Source organism: Labrus mixtus, chromosome 17, assembly GCF_963584025.1.
Source record: "Labrus mixtus chromosome 17, fLabMix1.1, whole genome shotgun sequence".
In the NCBI taxonomy this organism is placed as follows: domain Eukaryota; kingdom Metazoa; phylum Chordata; class Actinopteri; order Labriformes; family Labridae; genus Labrus; species Labrus mixtus.
The window spans coordinates 661,865-680,274 of record NC_083628.1 but is presented as its reverse complement, the minus strand read 5'-3'; the positions used below and the strand labels follow the sequence as shown (position 1 = coordinate 680,274).

The 18,410-nt window shown below is 43.2% G+C and overlaps 2 protein-coding genes across 4 annotated transcripts in view; one reads left to right on the top strand and one right to left on the bottom strand.

Moving 5' to 3' along the window:
• Positions 1-1,510: 1,510 nt before the first annotated feature.
• grk5 (G protein-coupled receptor kinase 5) lies at positions 1,511-15,992 on the top strand. 2 transcript variants are annotated; one of them, XM_061061039.1, is made up of 16 exons: positions 1,511-1,731; positions 4,366-4,455; positions 4,559-4,671; positions 5,582-5,659; positions 5,744-5,841; positions 5,929-6,021; positions 6,245-6,308; positions 7,568-7,708; positions 10,200-10,390; positions 11,073-11,110; positions 11,679-11,768; positions 12,621-12,829; positions 12,914-13,051; positions 13,812-13,949; positions 14,831-14,962; positions 15,047-15,992. In XM_061061039.1, exons 1-16 carry the CDS (start codon positions 1,680-1,682, stop codon positions 15,134-15,136), a joined length of 1,755 nt encoding a protein of 584 aa, XP_060917022.1. In that variant the 5' UTR covers positions 1,511-1,679; the 3' UTR covers positions 15,137-15,992. The 2 variants fall into 2 exon arrangements, with proteins under 2 accessions (XP_060917022.1, XP_060917021.1); XM_061061038.1 differs by having other exon boundaries at positions 5,582-5,841.
• A 357-nt stretch (positions 15,993-16,349) lies between these two features.
• The window catches only part of ash2l (ash2 like, histone lysine methyltransferase complex subunit), an 11,534-nt gene continuing 9,473 nt past the window's right edge, over positions 16,350-18,410 (bottom strand). For both annotated transcript variants that reach the window (XM_061061040.1, XM_061061041.1), the window contains 2 exons: positions 18,218-18,277; positions 16,350-18,128 (listed from right to left, as the gene is read on the bottom strand). In XM_061061040.1, the coding sequence (XP_060917023.1) occupies positions 18,021-18,128; positions 18,218-18,277 (168 nt within the window). In that variant the 3' untranslated portion in view covers positions 16,350-18,020. The remainder of the gene's footprint in view (positions 18,129-18,217; positions 18,278-18,410) is intronic.

Below are 18,410 nucleotides of genomic sequence, written 5' to 3'. Positions count from 1 at the left end.
TCACTGCAGCGTCTTATCTCATGATGACTTCCACTTCTTTAGGAGACACGCTGCAGGCTGGAAGTCAAAGTCTGGGAGAACACTTTCACAATGGTGTGTTTATTGATGAGCATACGCTGCCCTGGAATTGATTCCTCATTGGCTAATCGGGTGACACAAACACAGATAGAAAAGGTTAAGAGACAATATGCAGTGGGATCATCTGTCCACCAGGGGTCAGCATTTACTGTGAATGAGCGACAGTGAAACGTCAACATAAACAGCATGTTTGATGTTTCAGCTGGAGGTCACAGAAGACGAGGAGGTGACCTCAGCACAAAAAGCTGAACGTATTATTTATTCAAGTAGCATCCCCCTTTCTCCCCCCCCCCAAATAGTTTTATGACCTACAAAAATAAGGTTGCAACAGAACTTTGTATGGACCCCCATAAGGGACGTGGAAGGGGGGAAATAGGCTGATGCCAGAACCTCTTTCACAAAATCCTGAGAAAACTTTCTAAAAATTCTAAGAACCTTTTGCAACATCTAGAGAAAATACATAAAATAATCTTTCCTACTGGTTTGTTAAGGTTTCCCGGGGCCTGTAAAAAAGGACCCGATAGGCTGCTTACCATGACACAGCGATGTCACCGATGCTATGGTGGCTGGGAAGAGCAAAAGAAAAGTACAAAGTGTGAAACAATTTTAAAAAGCTTGAGACAAATTGACATTTTCAAAAATCAAAATCAAAATGACAAAAGCAAAAAGAATTTACAAACAACGTAATCTTGCCGGCAAAGGAACTTCAAAAAGTGTTCTGCCACTTGTACATTTGTTTTCTAAAATGTAAATTTGTCTCAAGCTTTGTAAAATGTTTTCACAATCTGTTCTGAATAATATCTGCAGGGATGAACACTCTGCTTCTCGCTCACTCTCTCTCTCTTTTTCTCTTCTTATCTACCTCTGTCTCCGTCCTCTTCCTCTCAGCCGTCGTATCAAACAGTACAGAGACGGGCTAACTGGCTGCTTTGTAGCTGAAGGCTGCTGTGTGAACTGGTGCACAGATGTTTCATTTAGACCACAGGGGGAATGTTTGAGAAGATAAAAGATGGAGAAGGGGGATAATATGTCCTCTTTAATCTTAAATATGCATTTCTACTGCAGGAACTTTTTCCAGAAACTAGTTCCTAGAGACTTTATTTCAGACCCCCAAAAGGTTCCTGCAAGGAGGGGGAGGGGGTAGTACTCTCCAAAGGTACAGGGACAGGGAGGTGGGACTGAGTAATGATCGTTTGTGATTGGTTGAGCCTTCAGGAGACCAAATTTCTTGCCATTATGCAGAAAACAATAAACTGCAGGACCTTTTCAGCGTCCTCAGCTGAAAACACCTTTAATGAGCCTTTAATAACCTTTAACCTTTAATCTCTGAGACTCTGTTCACAGGAACTCGTTCAGCAGGTGAGTTCCTGCATGCAGCCCCGCCTCTGAGCTCACACCTGTCACACAAATAAAGTGAAACACCTGCAGCTTCATTCATCAGAGAGTCACCGGCCTGACGTGACACTCCTCTGAGACTCAACCGACTGGACCGTCTGTTTTCCTGCCGATGACTTCTGATTTCATGACCGTCCGTGTGTGAGTGCTGGATTATCCTGCAGCTGTGGATTGAACAGAAGAGGAGGAAACACACACTCTTCTTCATGGAGATTGAAAGCATGGTGGCAAACAGCGCTCTTATTAAAGCCAGAGAAGGTAAGACACGTTATGATCTAAAGATGTTGTAAAAAGCTCTTACTTATTCTCCATCATTCATATATTTATAACTCCACATTTAGACCCTGAAAGAGTTGATTTAAAGGAGTGATACAGCTGAGTTTATTAGGCTTTAAAATGCTAATTCTCCTTTCACGCCTCATGACATAATGTTGTCATAATGTTTCCCTGACATGAAAACAGAAACACAACGCAGACTATAGTCACTGTTTTATCATCGTACAATTTTAAAGGCTTTATTAGTAATTTATTCTGTGAAATCAAACCTCAGTCGTTGATCATCTTCACTGAATAAACTTCATTTGGACCAGAAACGTGCAGGGACGATGCGATTCTTAATAGAGTGAACAAGCATGTAAATATCAGATGGAGGGACTTCAAGGTCATTATCCTCGTTGACTTTATACTTTTAAATAATCTAAAAACACAAAGAGAGAGATTTTACAAAAGGCCCAGAGAGCTGAGAGAAGGAGAACAATCGTTCACATAAAAGGTGTGTTTGAGGTGTGTGTGTGTTTACAACCTGGCAGATAAAACCAATTAGTCGAACAATAAGGACAATTAAAAGGTTAAATATAATGACGTTAAAGAATTCATACCATTAGGGCAATTAAATGATTAAATGCAGTAACTTTAACACTTGTAATCTTAATGTTCGGCTTTGTCTCAGCGTTCTAAACAAGGTCAGGTGAGTTTTTCTCCAGAATTGTTGAGCTCAGTAACAATTCTACATTTCACTTATCAGACTCTTTTATCCAAACAACGTACATCAGAGAGTAAGAACAACACAAGCAAGGATCTAGAAAAAAGAGAACAATGTCAGTAAGAGCAAACGATCAGCTTTGAGTCTGATTGGACACACAGGTGCTGACAGGAAGTGACCATAGGTGCTGACAGGAAGTGACCAGAGGCAAAGCACAACATTGACGGCAGTACAAAGTAGTTGAATATACTGTGAACAGGGGCAAAAAAGGGATGAGGGTAGGGGTTGAGGGATGTAATTTGTGTTTGGCGTCTCCGCTCCGTCCCTACATGCAGAAACTTCAGGAGTTGTGGAATAAGTCGGAGCCTACAGGTCAGGCTGAGAGCCGGTGCAGGTCAGAGCTGGCAAAGAGAGAATTAAAGGGAGAGAGCAGAAATCTTTCAGCCTAAAAAGAGAAGAGGAAGGAGGTGATGTCAGGTCGTTGTAAATAATGACACGTCAGTGCTGCTCCAGTTGAGTCGCCCTGCAGGCGTTGCCTCGTGTAGTTGGAGCTTCAGGAGTTATAAAGTCTAATTCTTTAGACTTTATAATGATAATGTTTTATCACATTATACTCAGGGAATTTTAAAGCTAAGCAAAAGTAATTATTAGAAACTCATATATAAAGCAGTAATTAAAAAACTTTTGATGAGTGATGGAAGACTCTCTCTTTATTCTAACTTTTTAGAATTTAAATTCAATTAGCAAAATAACAGAGCTGACAGGGACAAATAAATCTTTTGAAGCGTGATGGGGATTGTTTGAAAGGTGCAGGAGGAGGAGAGTTCATTTTGGAGGCTGTGGGCCTGATTCAAGAATTGCGCAGCATTGTCTCTTGTCTAAATGTCTAATTCAAAAAGCATATAGCTCTGATGGTATAAAGTGTTGGTGCTCCGTGCAGTTTGCTCCTGTTTAGTGTGTGAATGTGGAGGTCAGCTATCTGCAACTTTAATCTGCACTCTGACGCTGAAGGAGCTCAGTTTCATCGTTTCAAACAAAAGCGTCCTCCCTGAATGGAGCCAGAAAGGACGACTCAAAGACAATAACAACACTCATTGTCGTCATAGTAACGGCTCCAGACCGTCTCTTACACATGGGGATGGAAAAAAAAGAGAGTCAAAATGTCCAAAAGTTGAGTTTTAAGTTAAACTATGGAGAAAAAAGTCCAAATTTGTCCATCCATCAATCCATTATCTACATCGCTTTTCCCGTTCGGGGTCGCGGAGGGGCCTGAAGCCGATCCCAGCTGTCATTGGGCGAGAGGCGGGGTTACACCCTGGACTGGTTACAAGTGAATAAAAGAAAGGGCCTGAAGAAATTCTGACATTAAACAAACAGTAAGCATAAAAATGAGTGAAACATTTATTGATAACAAATAATAGATGATTATTGCTGCTCTATCTTGTTTCATTCATCAAACCTAATTTATCAACAAGTCTTCTGTGTGCTGAACTACTGAAGAATTTAAACTGTTTTTGCATTGATTTATGTCTTTTTTTGCAAAAGTAGCATACACAATCCTCCCTGAGAAACACATCAATCTACTCTCCACGCTCGGTGTCCTTGACGTCAGTAAACAAACAAGCTCCAGGAAAGTTCATCTTCATGTGTCGGCGTGTCGGTGATGTAAGTCTGAAAGTAAGTTTCAGAGCAATGCGGTCCCACAGGCTCTGCTTCCTTGTCCTCATGGCTAAAAATAGCTCATTCACTGTAGAGGAGCACGCTATTGTCTGAAACCTGACGGGCAGGCATGCACGTATACGCGTGCACGTTTTATGACAGGTTCATGACAGACAGGAGTCGGCCATCTTTGTCTCTGTTCTGTGTTCTACAACATAGCAACCTTAATCAGATGTATCTTCTCTCTGCAGGAGGGGGGAGTAAAGGACGGAGCTGGAAGTGGAAGGAGATGCTTAAATTCCCTCACATCAGTCAGTGTGAAAACCTTGCCATAAAAATAGGTGTGTGTGTTTGTGTGTGTGTGTGTGTGTTCATGATTTGTGTGTGTTTTTGGCTCGGATATTTGTGTGATTTAACATCATGTTTAATTCCTTCCTCCGACAGAGAGAGAGTACTACAGTCTGTGTGTGAAGCAGCCGATCGGGAAGAAACTGTTTCAGCTCTTCTGTCGGAGTCGCCCTGAACTGCAGAATTACATTTCCCTGCAGGATGCTCTGGTACTCTTTCACATGTGGGGTCGCTTTATTTACACATCTAGAGGCTCTTTCCTGCATATTCACAAAGCCACCAAAAGAAAAAGCTCAATAATGCTGACAATCCCTGCTTCTGGATTTCTGTTTTAAACGGCAGATAAAACAGTGTGTCGTCAGCATAGAAGGAGTCCAATTAGGCTTGATTTTTAAATAACTTTGCATGGAGATAGCATGTAAACAAAAAGCAAGAGGGCAAAGAACGGAGCTCTGAGGGACACCTTAAAGGGTTAATATGTGATTTTTCACACTTAAATGTAGAAATCAAGTATCTCCTCTGAAAATAACTCTGTGAGTCATGACTGTCTACAATGGGTGTAACACCCGAGTCCCACTGTCTGTGATGTTTTCAGAGTTTTCAGAGTCCTATCTTCACTTTGTTTACATCGCCGGGACGGCCGGCTGACTCCTCCCCTCGTGTATAAAAGTTGTTTAATTGAGGGACTAGAGAAAAGAAGAATAACATACTGTACTCACTGCTTAACTGTGTTTCTAGATCACGCTCATTTCAGGTAAATTTACATGCAGTGTGAAGATACGAGCAGAATAAAGATCGCTAGCATTAGCATGCTAACACAACAATGCAGCGCGAGTTGTTTTGGTTTCATGCTGGTGCTCAAGGGCGACACCTACTGGATCAAAAAATCACATATAAAGCCTTAAATGAGAACTGACTCACTATTGGAGCTAGCCTCTAGTGGACTTTAGAGGAACTAGTTTTTTTTTGCAGCTGCACACTACACATCTAACTTTGAGCCCTGAAGGTTTCTGCTTGAAATGTGCTCAGAACACCGAACATCCAAATGATATCATAGTGAAGTTAGGAGACACAGACCCGATCTGCACGTGTGATCATTTCCTCTTTGTCTCCCTTAAGGACGCCTTCGAGACAAAGTCAGACGAAGAGAGAAGAGACTTTGGCTACAGCATCATTCAGAGATTCGTCATTAGCCAGGTCTGTAAACTACACACAACAAACATCTACAAACAGCAAATAAGTCTGAACATTTTGATCCCTTCACACTCTTTTGTTCCTCAGTCCTTTCAGTATGTGGCCGGAATGGAGAAGCACGAGCACAGCAGCATTGAGAGCCTGGAGCTGGAGCCCTGCAGGGACGTTTTTCATGACTGTAGGGAGTAAGTCCATGCATGTATTCTCTCGTACATGTGTGGCTACATACGTTTATGTTTTCAGGGATTAACCTCTTTTATTGGCGCATTTAGAGACCTACACAAGTTCCTGAGTGGGGAGCCGTTCATCCAGTACCAGGAGAGCATGTTCTTTGACCGTTTTCTGCAGTGGAAGATGTTGGAGAGGTCAGTGTGTGTGTGTGTGTGTGTGTGTGTGTGTGTGTGTGTGTGTGTGTGTGTGTGTGTGTGTGTGTGTGTGTGTGTGTGTGTGTGAGGAAATGATACTCTAAAATCACATGCTTTACTCTCTGATGGTTGGATATCTGGTTTATCTGCTCTAACTGTTGGCTGTGCACCACATTAACCTTGAAGACTGAGCAAAAAAAACTGCGCCTGTTTTCTCTTGAAGGCAGCCCGTCACCAAGCAGACGTTTCGACAGTACAGACTGCTCGGGAAAGGAGGCTTTGGAGAGGTAAGACTGAAGCTTCAAGACCACAATGAGTTTCTTTTAGATCTGATACATGTTGAACTAAAAAGGGCCGGATCACAGAAATGAAAAAGTATAAATATCATTCAGATGGTTTCAGGTTTTTTAAGTCCATGTTTTGACATTTCCATCTCATGCACAGTTGATTTCATCAGTGGTGGGGACGTATTTCACAAATACTCTTGATTGGTTATCAAACTGTTCTGATTCAAACGAGGATATCAAGTTATTTGCGGATATTTTGCCAAAAAAAAAGCCAGATACAATCAAATCAGATGACAATACAAAAAAACAAGCGAAGAAGAATCCAGTTGAAATCGATGATGTAACCGGCTGAATCATCGCAGCGAGCTGCAGAAACTAAAACCTACAGTCTGTTAAATATGAAGAAGGAAAACGATAAGACACAACGTCCCCGTGTTTTAGTCGCGTTGTGCTAAGTCGTGAGCTTTTTATTTGATGATATTTGGTAACTGTGGCGCTCCCTCTGAGGGGGCCGAGAGGTCCTTTAGGGATGGTCAGGTTTCTTCCAAACGTGTGTACCATGGTACTCCGGGCGAGCGGCCCAGGTTTGGATTGGGCCTGAGGCTCACGATTTCTAACTTTATCCACTTTCCTGTCCCTGGACACGATCTATTTTTAACTTTTTGCGACTTTGGGGGCTCCGTAAGAGACAGATTTTATTTCTCCTCACTCTTTTTATTCAAACTAATTCAACCTTTCAAAGAAAAGCGAACAGACACAACCTCTGAACATTTACTGAAAGTTATTCCTCTTTTTTTTAAGATTTTTTTGGGGGGATTTATGCTTTTATTTTGATAGGACAGTGGATAGAGTAGGAAATCGGGGCCAGCGAGTGGGGAATAAGGCCACGGTTCAGAACTCGAACCTGGCGTCACACACTTTTGAGGACTCCGGACATGGGGACTTTAACCGCTGGGCCACAAGCACCTCAAGTGTTTCCTGGATCTAGCCTGCTATAAGAATTGAAATCAAAGAACACAGACTAGTTTTAAAGGATGGCTTTTGTAGGGTTCAATGTTTTTAAATGTTCATGACCTTCAAAGATCTTTATGGTCAAACAGCTTCCATCAACGAGTCTGCGAGTCTATGGCGTGCAAACGAATAAAAATGGACGTGGTTTTCATCTTCAAGCATTTACCCGACTTTAGGAATGAAGTAGACTCAAACGCCGTGTTTGCAAAGACAGAGGTCGTCTCACCGTATCCTGTTTCCTCCTGCAGGTTTGGGCCTGTCAGTCTCGGGCGACAGGAATGATGTACGCCTGCAAAAAACTGGAAAAGACTCACGTGAAGAAGCGGAGAGGAGAAACCATGGCTCTCAACGAGAAACAGATACTGGAGGGACTGAACAGTCGCTTTGTGGTGAGAAAACTGACGCACACTCAAACTGGTTTCCATGTTTTTTTAAAGTCTTTCTATGTGATTTTTCACACTTAAATGTAGAAATCAAGTATCTCCTCTGAAAATAACTCTGTGAGTCATGACTGTCTACAATGGGTGTAACACCCGAGTCCCACTGTCTGTGATGTTTTCAGAGTTTTCAGAGTCCTATCTTCACTTTGTTTACATCGCCCGGACGGCCGGCTGACTCCTCCCCTCGTGTATAAAAGTTGTTTAATTGAGGGACTAGAGAAAAGAAGAATAACATACTGTACTCACTGCTTAACTGTGTTTCTAGATCACGCTCATTTCAGGTAAATTTACATGCAGTGTGAAGATACGAGCAGAATAAAGATCGCTAGCATTAGCATGCTAACACAACAATGCAGCGCCAGTTGTTTTGGTTTCATGCTGGTGCTCAAGGGGCAACATCTGCTGGATCTAAAAATCGCATATAAAGCCTTTAAAGTTATTATCCTGGAAACAAAGACTTCTGTAACGGTTTGGGTCCGCACGTCTCGGTTAGCGGTGTCGTGGAGACAGCGAGTTAGCCAAAAGTGCTCGACCACACATGTCATGGGTTTCAACAATGCTCGCCATTTCTTACAAACTACCTATCATATCAACCTTACAAAACCTGCTGATACGGCAACTATTTTATCATATATGAGCAACATGGCGTCCACATGAAGCCTCACGTCACTGTTCAGTTGAGAGGCAATCGTCCATATGGCGCTCAAACTAACGTCAAGGATAGCCATCTAGTCAGTCAGCAACACAGTGGCCCTCACTTATCAATCTGGTGTAGACACCAGCGCAGATTTGGGTGTAGAAATCATCGTACGACAGGGTCCACGTGGGAGCTATGAAACGTGCGTATCTGGCTGATCACAGCGTACGCAAGACCGGGTGTTGATAAGTGTGGAAACCATCGTCATTTAAATACCACGCCCCTATTTATTCACGGTTTAGCTGTCCTCGCCCCCAGAGTTTACGGCATGGAGATACTTAATACGGCAAAGAAGAGAAACGAGATATGACCTGAGTGACATCATAACAGAGAGAAGTAAAGAAGAGTAACATTATGTTGTCTGTCAGTCTGAAGTGTAGGATTAAAGAGCTTCAGAAGAAATGCGCCTGTACGGAAATCTCAACAGCGTTGGTGTGGATAACCGAACTCCAGCAGAGTTTTTAATAATTAATTTAACATCTGTGATATGTAATGTACATAATATAGGCTATAATATAATCAAATTTGTATACTCTTAGTTTAAAAAACCTGGTCAGACCATACGATCGCTACAATATATCCTAGTGTTGAGGGTCTTAAAAGAAGCAGCTCCCGGAGCGGAGGACGCCAGCCGGACCCCCCCTGAAATAATCCCAGATCGTGGAGCGAGTGGCTTCCTTCATCGGTTCAGCCTCAATATCAGGCACAAGTGGAACAGGCGAACCTGCATCTGTGTCGGATAACGTCGGCTGCACTGGCAGCTCGCCATTAATGAGACTTTAAAAGAGAAGAGAAACCTGAAACGTCCTGCATGAATAAAGTGTTTGATCAAACGCTGTGCAACGTGCACTTCTCATCCGATTAGCCTTCTTTCCAAACATAAGAATTTAACACTTACATAAAAGAAGGTCCTGACTCCGTCTTAGAGCCCACCGGATTTCTTTATTGGTTATTATGTCACATGTAGTCTCTGGCCTCAGGGCGTCTGCTGTGCGCAATTACGCATGTGGCACATCAGCGTATTTATTATTTTAATCTCCGGACATACCGATTAGTTATGATCTAATGTTGATGTTCTGTATTCCTAAATATTTCATATTTCAGAGGCTGAAAGTTGTATTTACTAACCTCTGGAAGTTTGTCTGTCCTTTTAAAGTAACTGTTTTTAGTTTTTCTGTTTTAATTTGTCTCAGTCTTAACATGTATTTACTGAAAGCAGCCTCTCTAATCTTTAATCTTTAAAGTAAATCGATTAAACAAACAAAAAATCATTCATAAAATATAAAACAACTAAATAAATCAGCTGACAGCTCGCGCTGCTCAACATTATTTAAAAAGCGATGTAGCCTACAGAGATCGTTAGAGGTGAAGAGTAATATAAAATATATTTGAGATATCTTATCTAACAGTAAATCTGTGAACCTCTATCTATCCTCTATCACTGTTATAGTATGATCTAATTATTCTCCGACACAGACAGATTCCACACTGAGTTGAAAACGTGCGTACACGAACTGAGACCTGGTGTGGGATTTGAGCGTACCCTCCGCTCACATCCAAATTGATAAGTGCCGAACTTTGCGTGGAAATGACTGTACACCCATTTTTTTTTGCCATACGCACGTTTGATAAGTGAGGGCCAGTTATCTTAAAGGTACACTCAACATTTTCTACTGTTACAACTTGATGACGCTTATCAAAAAAATATAATCTGCCTTTTAAACATCTTCTGTTTCCATCCAGGTGAATCTGGCGTACGCCTACAAGACGAAGCACACCCTCTGTATGGTTCTGACCATGATGAGCGGCGGTGACTTGAAGTTTCATATTTATAACATCGGAGAGCCTGGCCTCGACAAAGAGAGAGTGAGGTTCTACGCTGCAGAGGTCTGCTGTGGTTTAATTCACCTGCACCAGGAGTCCATCGTTTACAGGTCAGGGTTTTCACATCGATGGGATTTTATTTGACGAAGAGGTAGAGACGGTTTTGGACTTATTCACAAGTTAAAGGTCCAATCAGTGAGCTGTGTAGAGAGTGAGATGATAAAGGTATCTTACTATCTGATCATTAAGGAAACATGTTGAAGTGCTGGCTTCTCTGACAACAATGCAGCAGCCAGTATGTCCTCCTTCTAACTTTAGATTCTGCTCCTGAATGCTCTGGATTTGTTTGGACCAGAGAAGGTAGACGCTTTTAAGACACCCCCCCACACGGCCGTTTTGGACGCCCCTCGGTTTGTCAGATATGAGAGCAGCAGAGCATTCAGGAGCAGAATCTAAAGTTAGAAGGAGGACATACTGACTGCTGCATTGTTGTCAGAGAAGCCAGCACTTCAACATGTTTCCTTAATGATCAGATAGTAAGGTCACTTTATCATTTCACTCACTACACATCTCACTCACTGATTCTTTAAATCGGCATGACTTTGTTGGGTGAATTTTCTGCAGAGGATCAAGTTTGATCCATTACAGACCGTCTAAAGTCTGATATCTGAGGCCTTCTTCTGAAGCCACAAAAATCTGTTGAATTAGGTCCCAAGGTAAAAATAGAAATCAGAATTTCCCTTTACGTCACACCTCTTTGGACGGGAATCAACCGCTGTTTTTATTTTCCAGGGATCTGAAGCCAGAAAACATTCTGCTCGATGACAACGGTATGTACAGCCTCCTTGTTTGTGTTGGTGATTGTCAGTGTGTCATTAACAGCTCCAGAGAGGCAGCTCACATTCCAGCCTGCTCAGACAGAACATGATGAAACCGCTTACTTACCCCACATAGCTTTTCTATTTTTAGCCTGAACGATTCAAAAGATAACACTACGACTTCAGCCAGACAACCAATCAGCCAATTGAGACACCCTCCATGCAGGTGTACCTACCCAAAGAAGGTAATAGCGTCAACATTTTTGTGACTCGGGCACAAACAGATCAAGGAAGTGACAAGCCTGTGGCGCTCAGGTGTGGTGACGTCTATTTTAAGAAACCTGTGCACCTGTTTCTTCATTCTTAGCAGCTCCTTTGCCGCCTTTCTTGTTTCACATGCCTTTGGTAATTGCAGAGATTACAGGTTTTGGAGTGTTTTCTGGATTGGCTCCAGCGCCCAACTCCTGATGGGGAAGCAGGAAGTGTTTGAGTAAAAAGGGAAAGTACATCACAAACGGCAAAAACACAAAACTCTCAAACCAGTTTGGTGAATATTTTTGTGGTCTTTGTTTCCCTTCAGGACACATCCGCATCTCGGACCTGGGCCTGGCTGTGAGGCTGTCTGAGAGGAGTGTGGTGCGAGGCCGGGTGGGAACACTGGGATACATGGGTATGTATGTGCACCACCACGATTACCTCCATCAGAAAGTAGACCAGGGGGTTTATTTCCTTCATGTTATCAAATGTATCACTGATTTTGCTTGTGTCAAAAAATGGGTAAGAGTTTTGGAAAACAGGTTTTACCATGGACCAGACTTCAGTTTGACCTTGATTTTCAAGAAAACAAAATTAGAGCGGGTCAAGATTCTGTCTGTGTTTCACTCTCAGCCTGCCACGTCAAACCAACAGGTGTTGCAGCGATGGAAGCGGGCAAGAGAAGTGGTTCAGATAGAAGTGATTGTACCCGACCTAAAAAGCCTCTGCATGTTTCTAATAAGCTCCACGAGCAGAAACGTGCTCAAACTAGGATCAATATTGGAGATGCTTTTGAAAAATGGAGAGAGGTTAGAACACAGAAAGGTTTACAGACCCATGCAGAGCTGGATAAACACTGAAGCTTCATACAGAAATAAGTAAGGAAATATCACATCGAGAAGCCTGAGAAACTATGATCTTACTCTGGTTATTTATTCTAAACATCAGCGATGTTGTTAGTCTTAGATCGTCCTACAACCACAGCTCAACAGTGGAAACCTGCTGCTACCTTTTGAACATTTTGTGTTTTTTATTTTTTATTTTTTATATTTTACATTTTTAAATTCTATTTTATATATTGTAATATCTTCTTATTCTGTTTTATTTAAGTTGTTTCTAGTTCTGCTTTATTTCCTTGTTAATTGTTTAGCACCAATACACCAAGTCTAATTCCTTTATGTGTAAATGTCTTGGCAATAAACACAGATTCTGATTCTGATCCTGATTCTGAGAAGACGGAGTTTCAAGTTTTCCGTCTTGATTTCAGCTCCCGAGTTGATCGGACACAAGCACTACGGGCTGAGCGTGGACTGGTGGGGCCTCGGCTGTCTGATCTACGAGATGACGGCGGGTCAGCCTCCGTTCAGGACCCGAGGGGAACATCCCAAACCCTCCGAGATGGAGAGGCGGATCGAGACCGAGCAGGAGGAGTACAGGGACAAGTTCGGCAAAGCTGTGAAAGACATCTGCTCCTCGGTGAGTTCAGCTCCAGAACTCAAACCCACGTTGAATCAAATCTTTTGGAGAGGTTTACAACTTGTCTTCCTTTGTGTGTCGCAGCTGCTGAAGAAGGATCCCAACGAGCGGCTCGGCTGCTGCAGTTTAGGAGGCAGAGAAGTTCAGTCGCATCCTTTCTTCAAAGAGATTAACTTCAGGATGCTGGAGGCCGGACTCGTCGAGCCTCCGTTCAAACCTGATGCAAGTACTCCGATCATTTATTCCAACTGTTGTTAAAACACGTTTGTTTCTTCATACCTGTGAACGTCATAAAAGAAATATGCAGAGAGCCACTCATCATGTTAAACTCTTTACAGTATCATACCGTAAATGATGATGGTCGTAGTGTGAGAATTAAGTAAAAAAGCTTTTATGTTTTGTGCTCCTTCTGATTGGAATAAGTTTCCTTTAAATCTCCGTTCCTCGTCATCGTTCCACTTATTTAAACATGTTTTGTTTCCTCATCTTCAAACTGATTGTTTACGTTTTCAGTGACGTCAACACTGTTTGTTTATTTCTCTCTATGTATCACTGAATCTCTCTCCTCTAAGGCGTCTAGTCTAGAGTTGTAGCTTATTGTTGTTTCTGTTCTCTGTGTTGTCCCTTGTTTTGTTTTGTTTTTGTGTGTTTTGTTTTGTTGTTTGTTTGGTCTGTAGTGTGTTATCTGTTGGTTTTGTATTGCTGTGTTGTACCTGTGTCTTTGTAAATATATGTTTGGGACTCCCTTGAAAACGAGGCGACACACCTCAAGGGACTTTTCCTAATATAATAAATACATTTCTCAAATTAACTAGCTAGCTTAATTGTAGTATAGCCGACTCCCGCTGAGGGGAGCTGTTGTTTAAGATATTGGTTTTGTCGGGGTATACGGTTTCCTATTTTCTGCTATGTACTTGAACGTCACTTTATAATGCAACACGCTTCCTTCTGTGCGTGCTCACGGTGTGTGTTGTCTTTACAGCCCAGACAGGTTTACTGCAGCGACGTGCAGGACATCGAGGAGTTCTCCACGGTGAAGGGAGTCACTCTGGACGAGAAAGACTCCGACTTCTACTCCAAGTTTGACACGGGCAGCGTCCCCATCACCTGGCAGAACGAGGTACGATTATTCACATAGAGAGTTCAGGACGCTTCAGGAGATTCAGGAGATATTAACGAATGTTCAATTCTTAGAGTCTGAAAACTCCTTCTCCTTCTTCTTCTCCTCCTCCTCTTCCTCCTCCTCTCCTCCTCCTCTTCTTCCTCTTCTTCCTCCTTCTTCTTCTCCTCTTCCTCCTCCTCTTCTCCTCCTCTTCCTCCTCCTCTTCCTCTTCTCTCTCCTCTTCTCCTCCTCTTCCTCCTCCTCCTCCTCTTCCTCCTCCTCTTCCTTTTCCTCCTCCTCTTCCTCCTCCTCTTCCTCCTCCTCCTCTTCCTCCTTCTCCTCTTCCTCCTCCTCCTCCTCTTCCTCCTCCTCCTCCTCTTCCTCCTCCTCCTCTTCTTCCTCCTCCTCCTCTTCCTCCTCCTCCTCTTCCTCCTCTTCTCCTCCTCTTCCTCCTCTTCTCCTCCTCCTCTTCCTCCTCCTCCTCTTCCTCCTCCTCCTCCTCTTCCTCCTCCTCCTCCTCCTCCTCCTCCTCTTCCTCCTCCTCTTCCTCCTCTTCTCCTCCTCCTCTTCCTCCTCCTCCTCCTCCTTCTCCTCCTCCTCTTCCTCCTCCTCCTCCTCCTCCTCTTCCTCCTCTTCCTCCTCCTCCTCTTCTTCCTCCTCCTCCTCTTCCTCCTCTTCCTCCTCTTCTCCTCCTCCTCTTCCTCCTCCTCCTCCTCCTCTTCCTCCTCCTCCTCCTCCTCCTCCTCTTCCTCCTCCTCCTCCTCTTCCTCCTCTTCCTCCTCCTCTTCCTCCTCCTCCTCCTCCTCTTCCTCCTCCTCCTCTTCCTCCTCCTCCTCCTCCTCCTCCTCTTCCTCCTCCTCCTCCTCCTCCTCCTCCTCCTCTTCCTCCTCCTCCTGTAGGTGATAGAAACCGGATGTTTCAAAGAGCTGAACATTTTCGGACCTGAAGGAACTCGATCTCAGGACCTGGACTGGTCCCAGCTGCCCGAGAGTCCCAAACGCAGCCTCCTGGACCGGATCTTCCGCAGACACGTAGGAACATGAATTCTCTACCACGTATTTTATGTTGATTATAAATAAATAAATAAATAAATAAATCTTTTTTGTCTCCAACAGCATCCTTCAGACTCGTCAGACGAGGGCAGACAGAGCTTGGTTTCCAGTGAGACCTACTTGAGTTCAGGACTGCTCAGCACCACCCTCTAGTGGCCGTTACAGCAAAGAGACTCAAAATCAAAACCATCAACTGGAGCATCAAGAGGCAGAAGAGACAATCTGTTCTTCCTCTCAAATGGGAGCATAGTATTTACTTCTTTGTTTTTGTGTTTTGTCCTCATCGATCACAGCTGCCATACTTGCCATCACGCTCCCATTGAAAACAAATTCAGTCTGAAGCTTTTTGTACCCGACCTCTTATACAAAATTTGAAAAAAATCTTTAAAACTTATTCACAAGTTAAAGGTCCAATCAGTGAGCTGTGTAGAGAGTGAGATGATAAAGGTATCTTACTATCTGATCATTAAGGAAACATGTTGAAGTGCTGGCTTCTCTAACAACAATGCAGCAGTCAGTATGTCCTCCTTCTAACTTTAGATTCTGCTCCTGAATGCTCTGGATTTGTTTGGACCAGAGAAGGTAGACGCTTTTAATGCACCCCCCCCCCCCACACACACACACACACACACACACACACACACACACACACACACAGCCGTTTTGGACGGCCCTCGGTTTGCCAGATATGAGGAGTTATCAGGTTAAACCAAGAGGTGAGAAGCAGAGCTGGATAAACACTGAAGCTTCAGAGTCCACCACATGGTGACCTGAGTGAGCATGGACTCTAGAGAGGAGGGGGGGGGGGGGGACAGCTCTCTGATGTTTAGAATTTAGACTGCAGTACCCATTTTAAATCAGAGCTCCTTTAAGCTGAAAAGACAAAAATAAGTTGTATTTTTTATGAAGTGATTCCCGGCCATAGTTCAAAAATAAGAAGAGGATAAACAGGAAACATACTTGTATATATTTCTATTAAAAACTGTAAATAAATTCACTTTTTCTGACATTTCTCTGGTTTGTCTCTTTTAAAAAAAAAAGAGATGTTGAACACCTCGGTCTCTTTGAAGCACCACTTCAAACCTCTTGCATAGACTCGTTCCAGAGAGGGGGCGTGGTCAGACACTGCTCATTTACATATTTAAAGGTACAGACACAGAAACAGCCTGTTCTGAGCAGGGCTGAAATAGAGGGGTTTATAGACATGATCAAATACAGGATCAGAGTGGATTTAGAACAAGAAACTTCACACACATGTTGAAGAGGAGCTCTGACACTTATTTACTCTGAAGAAGAGGAAGAGGAGGATATGTCACCTTTAGTTGTAATCATAACGAGCAGATTTAAAGATGATGACGATCATAAGTTTCACTTTGTTCATGAAGCGTTTTTATTATTTAACCCAGAGTATAAAACAGTTAATAACTAACACATGATGTAAAACACACAAAATAAGAAACAGACTGAAAAACACTAAAGACTGCAGGATCAACGCTCCTGAGTGACGCTCTGTCGGGCTGCAGTAACTGAACGTACACACGTCAAAGCGGAGCACCGTAAAAAAAAAAAAAACTTGATTCCGTTGATTGATTTTCAGTCAGGAATGTGAGCCGATGGCACGCATGAGGAGAACTTAAAACCTGTGAACTAATTTGACAGTTTGGGGGATTTTAAATGTCGAGAAGGTGAGAAACATTTGGGCGTTGTTTCTGGAGATTTCTTCATGAAAGAAAGGCTTTAATGGCTGCAACGACCTTTCAGGGAAATAATGCCCGCTCAAAGTGCGTCCACGGAAAGTTGTTGTTCTTGTCCCCGACAGTCTCAGGTTGTTATTCTAAGTGTCTGACAGCATTAAGCTCGGTGAATGCTGATCGATATCAGGCCCAATTTAGAACAGATTTAAGAATCTAATAATGATTGTATTTTGTTATTTTTTGCTACTGCATCAGAGCTCTGTGAAGTCCAAGACAAATTTCCCACTGGGACAATAAAGTTAATCTCGTAATCGTGCAACTTCATTTTGAGGTCTGAATTTCAGCCCAATCACCCAGCGTTAGTCGTGCAGTGTACAGAGTCAGGATGGACGACCACCGCCGGATGAATTTCTGACATGTTTTATATTTTTGGTCGAACGACTGCGAGAGAAACGAGGCAGTTCCCAGACTCCAGGACTCCCCCCCCCCCCCTGGATTTTATCTGCACAAACTGACTGACAGCATCTGAAATCACCGTGGTAACAGCAGGCCATGCCCTCTTTATCCGTCTCCCTCCTAGACACTATGCTGCTAGTTAGCAAGTTAGCTCGTGTTATTGGTGATGCAGATTGTGTGTGTGAGAGAGGGCGAGCAAGTTTTTGCCCCGTTGAGTCAACTGAAACCAACCTCCGTCTTTGGGAGTTTTTCTTTTCATAGCTGTGAATGCTCCGTCCTGATTTTACTCGTACTTTGGTCGTGTGTAAGGAGGAAGATGATCTTTGGAAACAGAAACAGCTGTTACACACCAGGCTCCATTGACAAAAACATCAAGGTCGTTTCACCCTGCAGAGAGCGGGAGTTGCTGGTCTACCTCTGCCTCGTTTAGTTCGTCTTTTTGACTCCAAGAGAATTCAATTAACTTTATTTATCCGTTAGGAACTTCATTTGTGTAAGAAGACGACAAGCAACTCCCTTTTCCCTCAAAGGTGAAATTCATGTTTTTGTCCACTGACTCGACGGTGAAGTTTTCACTGTTTCTGGTTTCAAATGATCATCTTCCTCTTCATCATAAAGCTCTCTCTCTGTCGGGATGATGATGATGATGATGTCAGACACTTAGATAAACAATCCGATGATTATGTTGAAACTCGTTTAAACTCCAAAAAAAAAACGATAAAATGAAGCACAGCGTTTCCTCTCGTCTGAATCAGGCACAGTTTGTCGGCGCTACAGGTGACCGATGTTGAGCGGTGCTTTGATGTTTTTTTATCGATCTGAAGGTGGAATTGTATTCTGACGGCGGGTGGTTGTTTGTGAGCGTACTGGATTTAAGAGGCCGTGTTTTATCCCTCCCACGGCGGGCTGCGTCGTCCGTCCACGTCCGTCTCCACGTGGTACAGCATGTCAGCCAGCGTGTGCTCGATCACGGCGCCCCAGCCCATGTCGCTCATCTGAAACAAACAAACACGAGATGAATCAAACAGAAGGTTACCGCGTGACGTTTTGTTTTGGTCGAATGATTCTCTGAGGCGGCGCTCACCGGCTGGTACTTCAGGTCCTTCGGAGGGTGTTTGAAATGTGGCCCGAAGTTCACCGACACCTGAAGAGAGAAATGAGAAGCTCTTAAAGGCTTTATATGTGATGTTTTGATCCAGCAGATGTCGCCCTTGAGCACCAGCATGAAACCAAAACAACTCGCGCTGCATTGTTGTGTTAGCATGCTAATGCTAGCG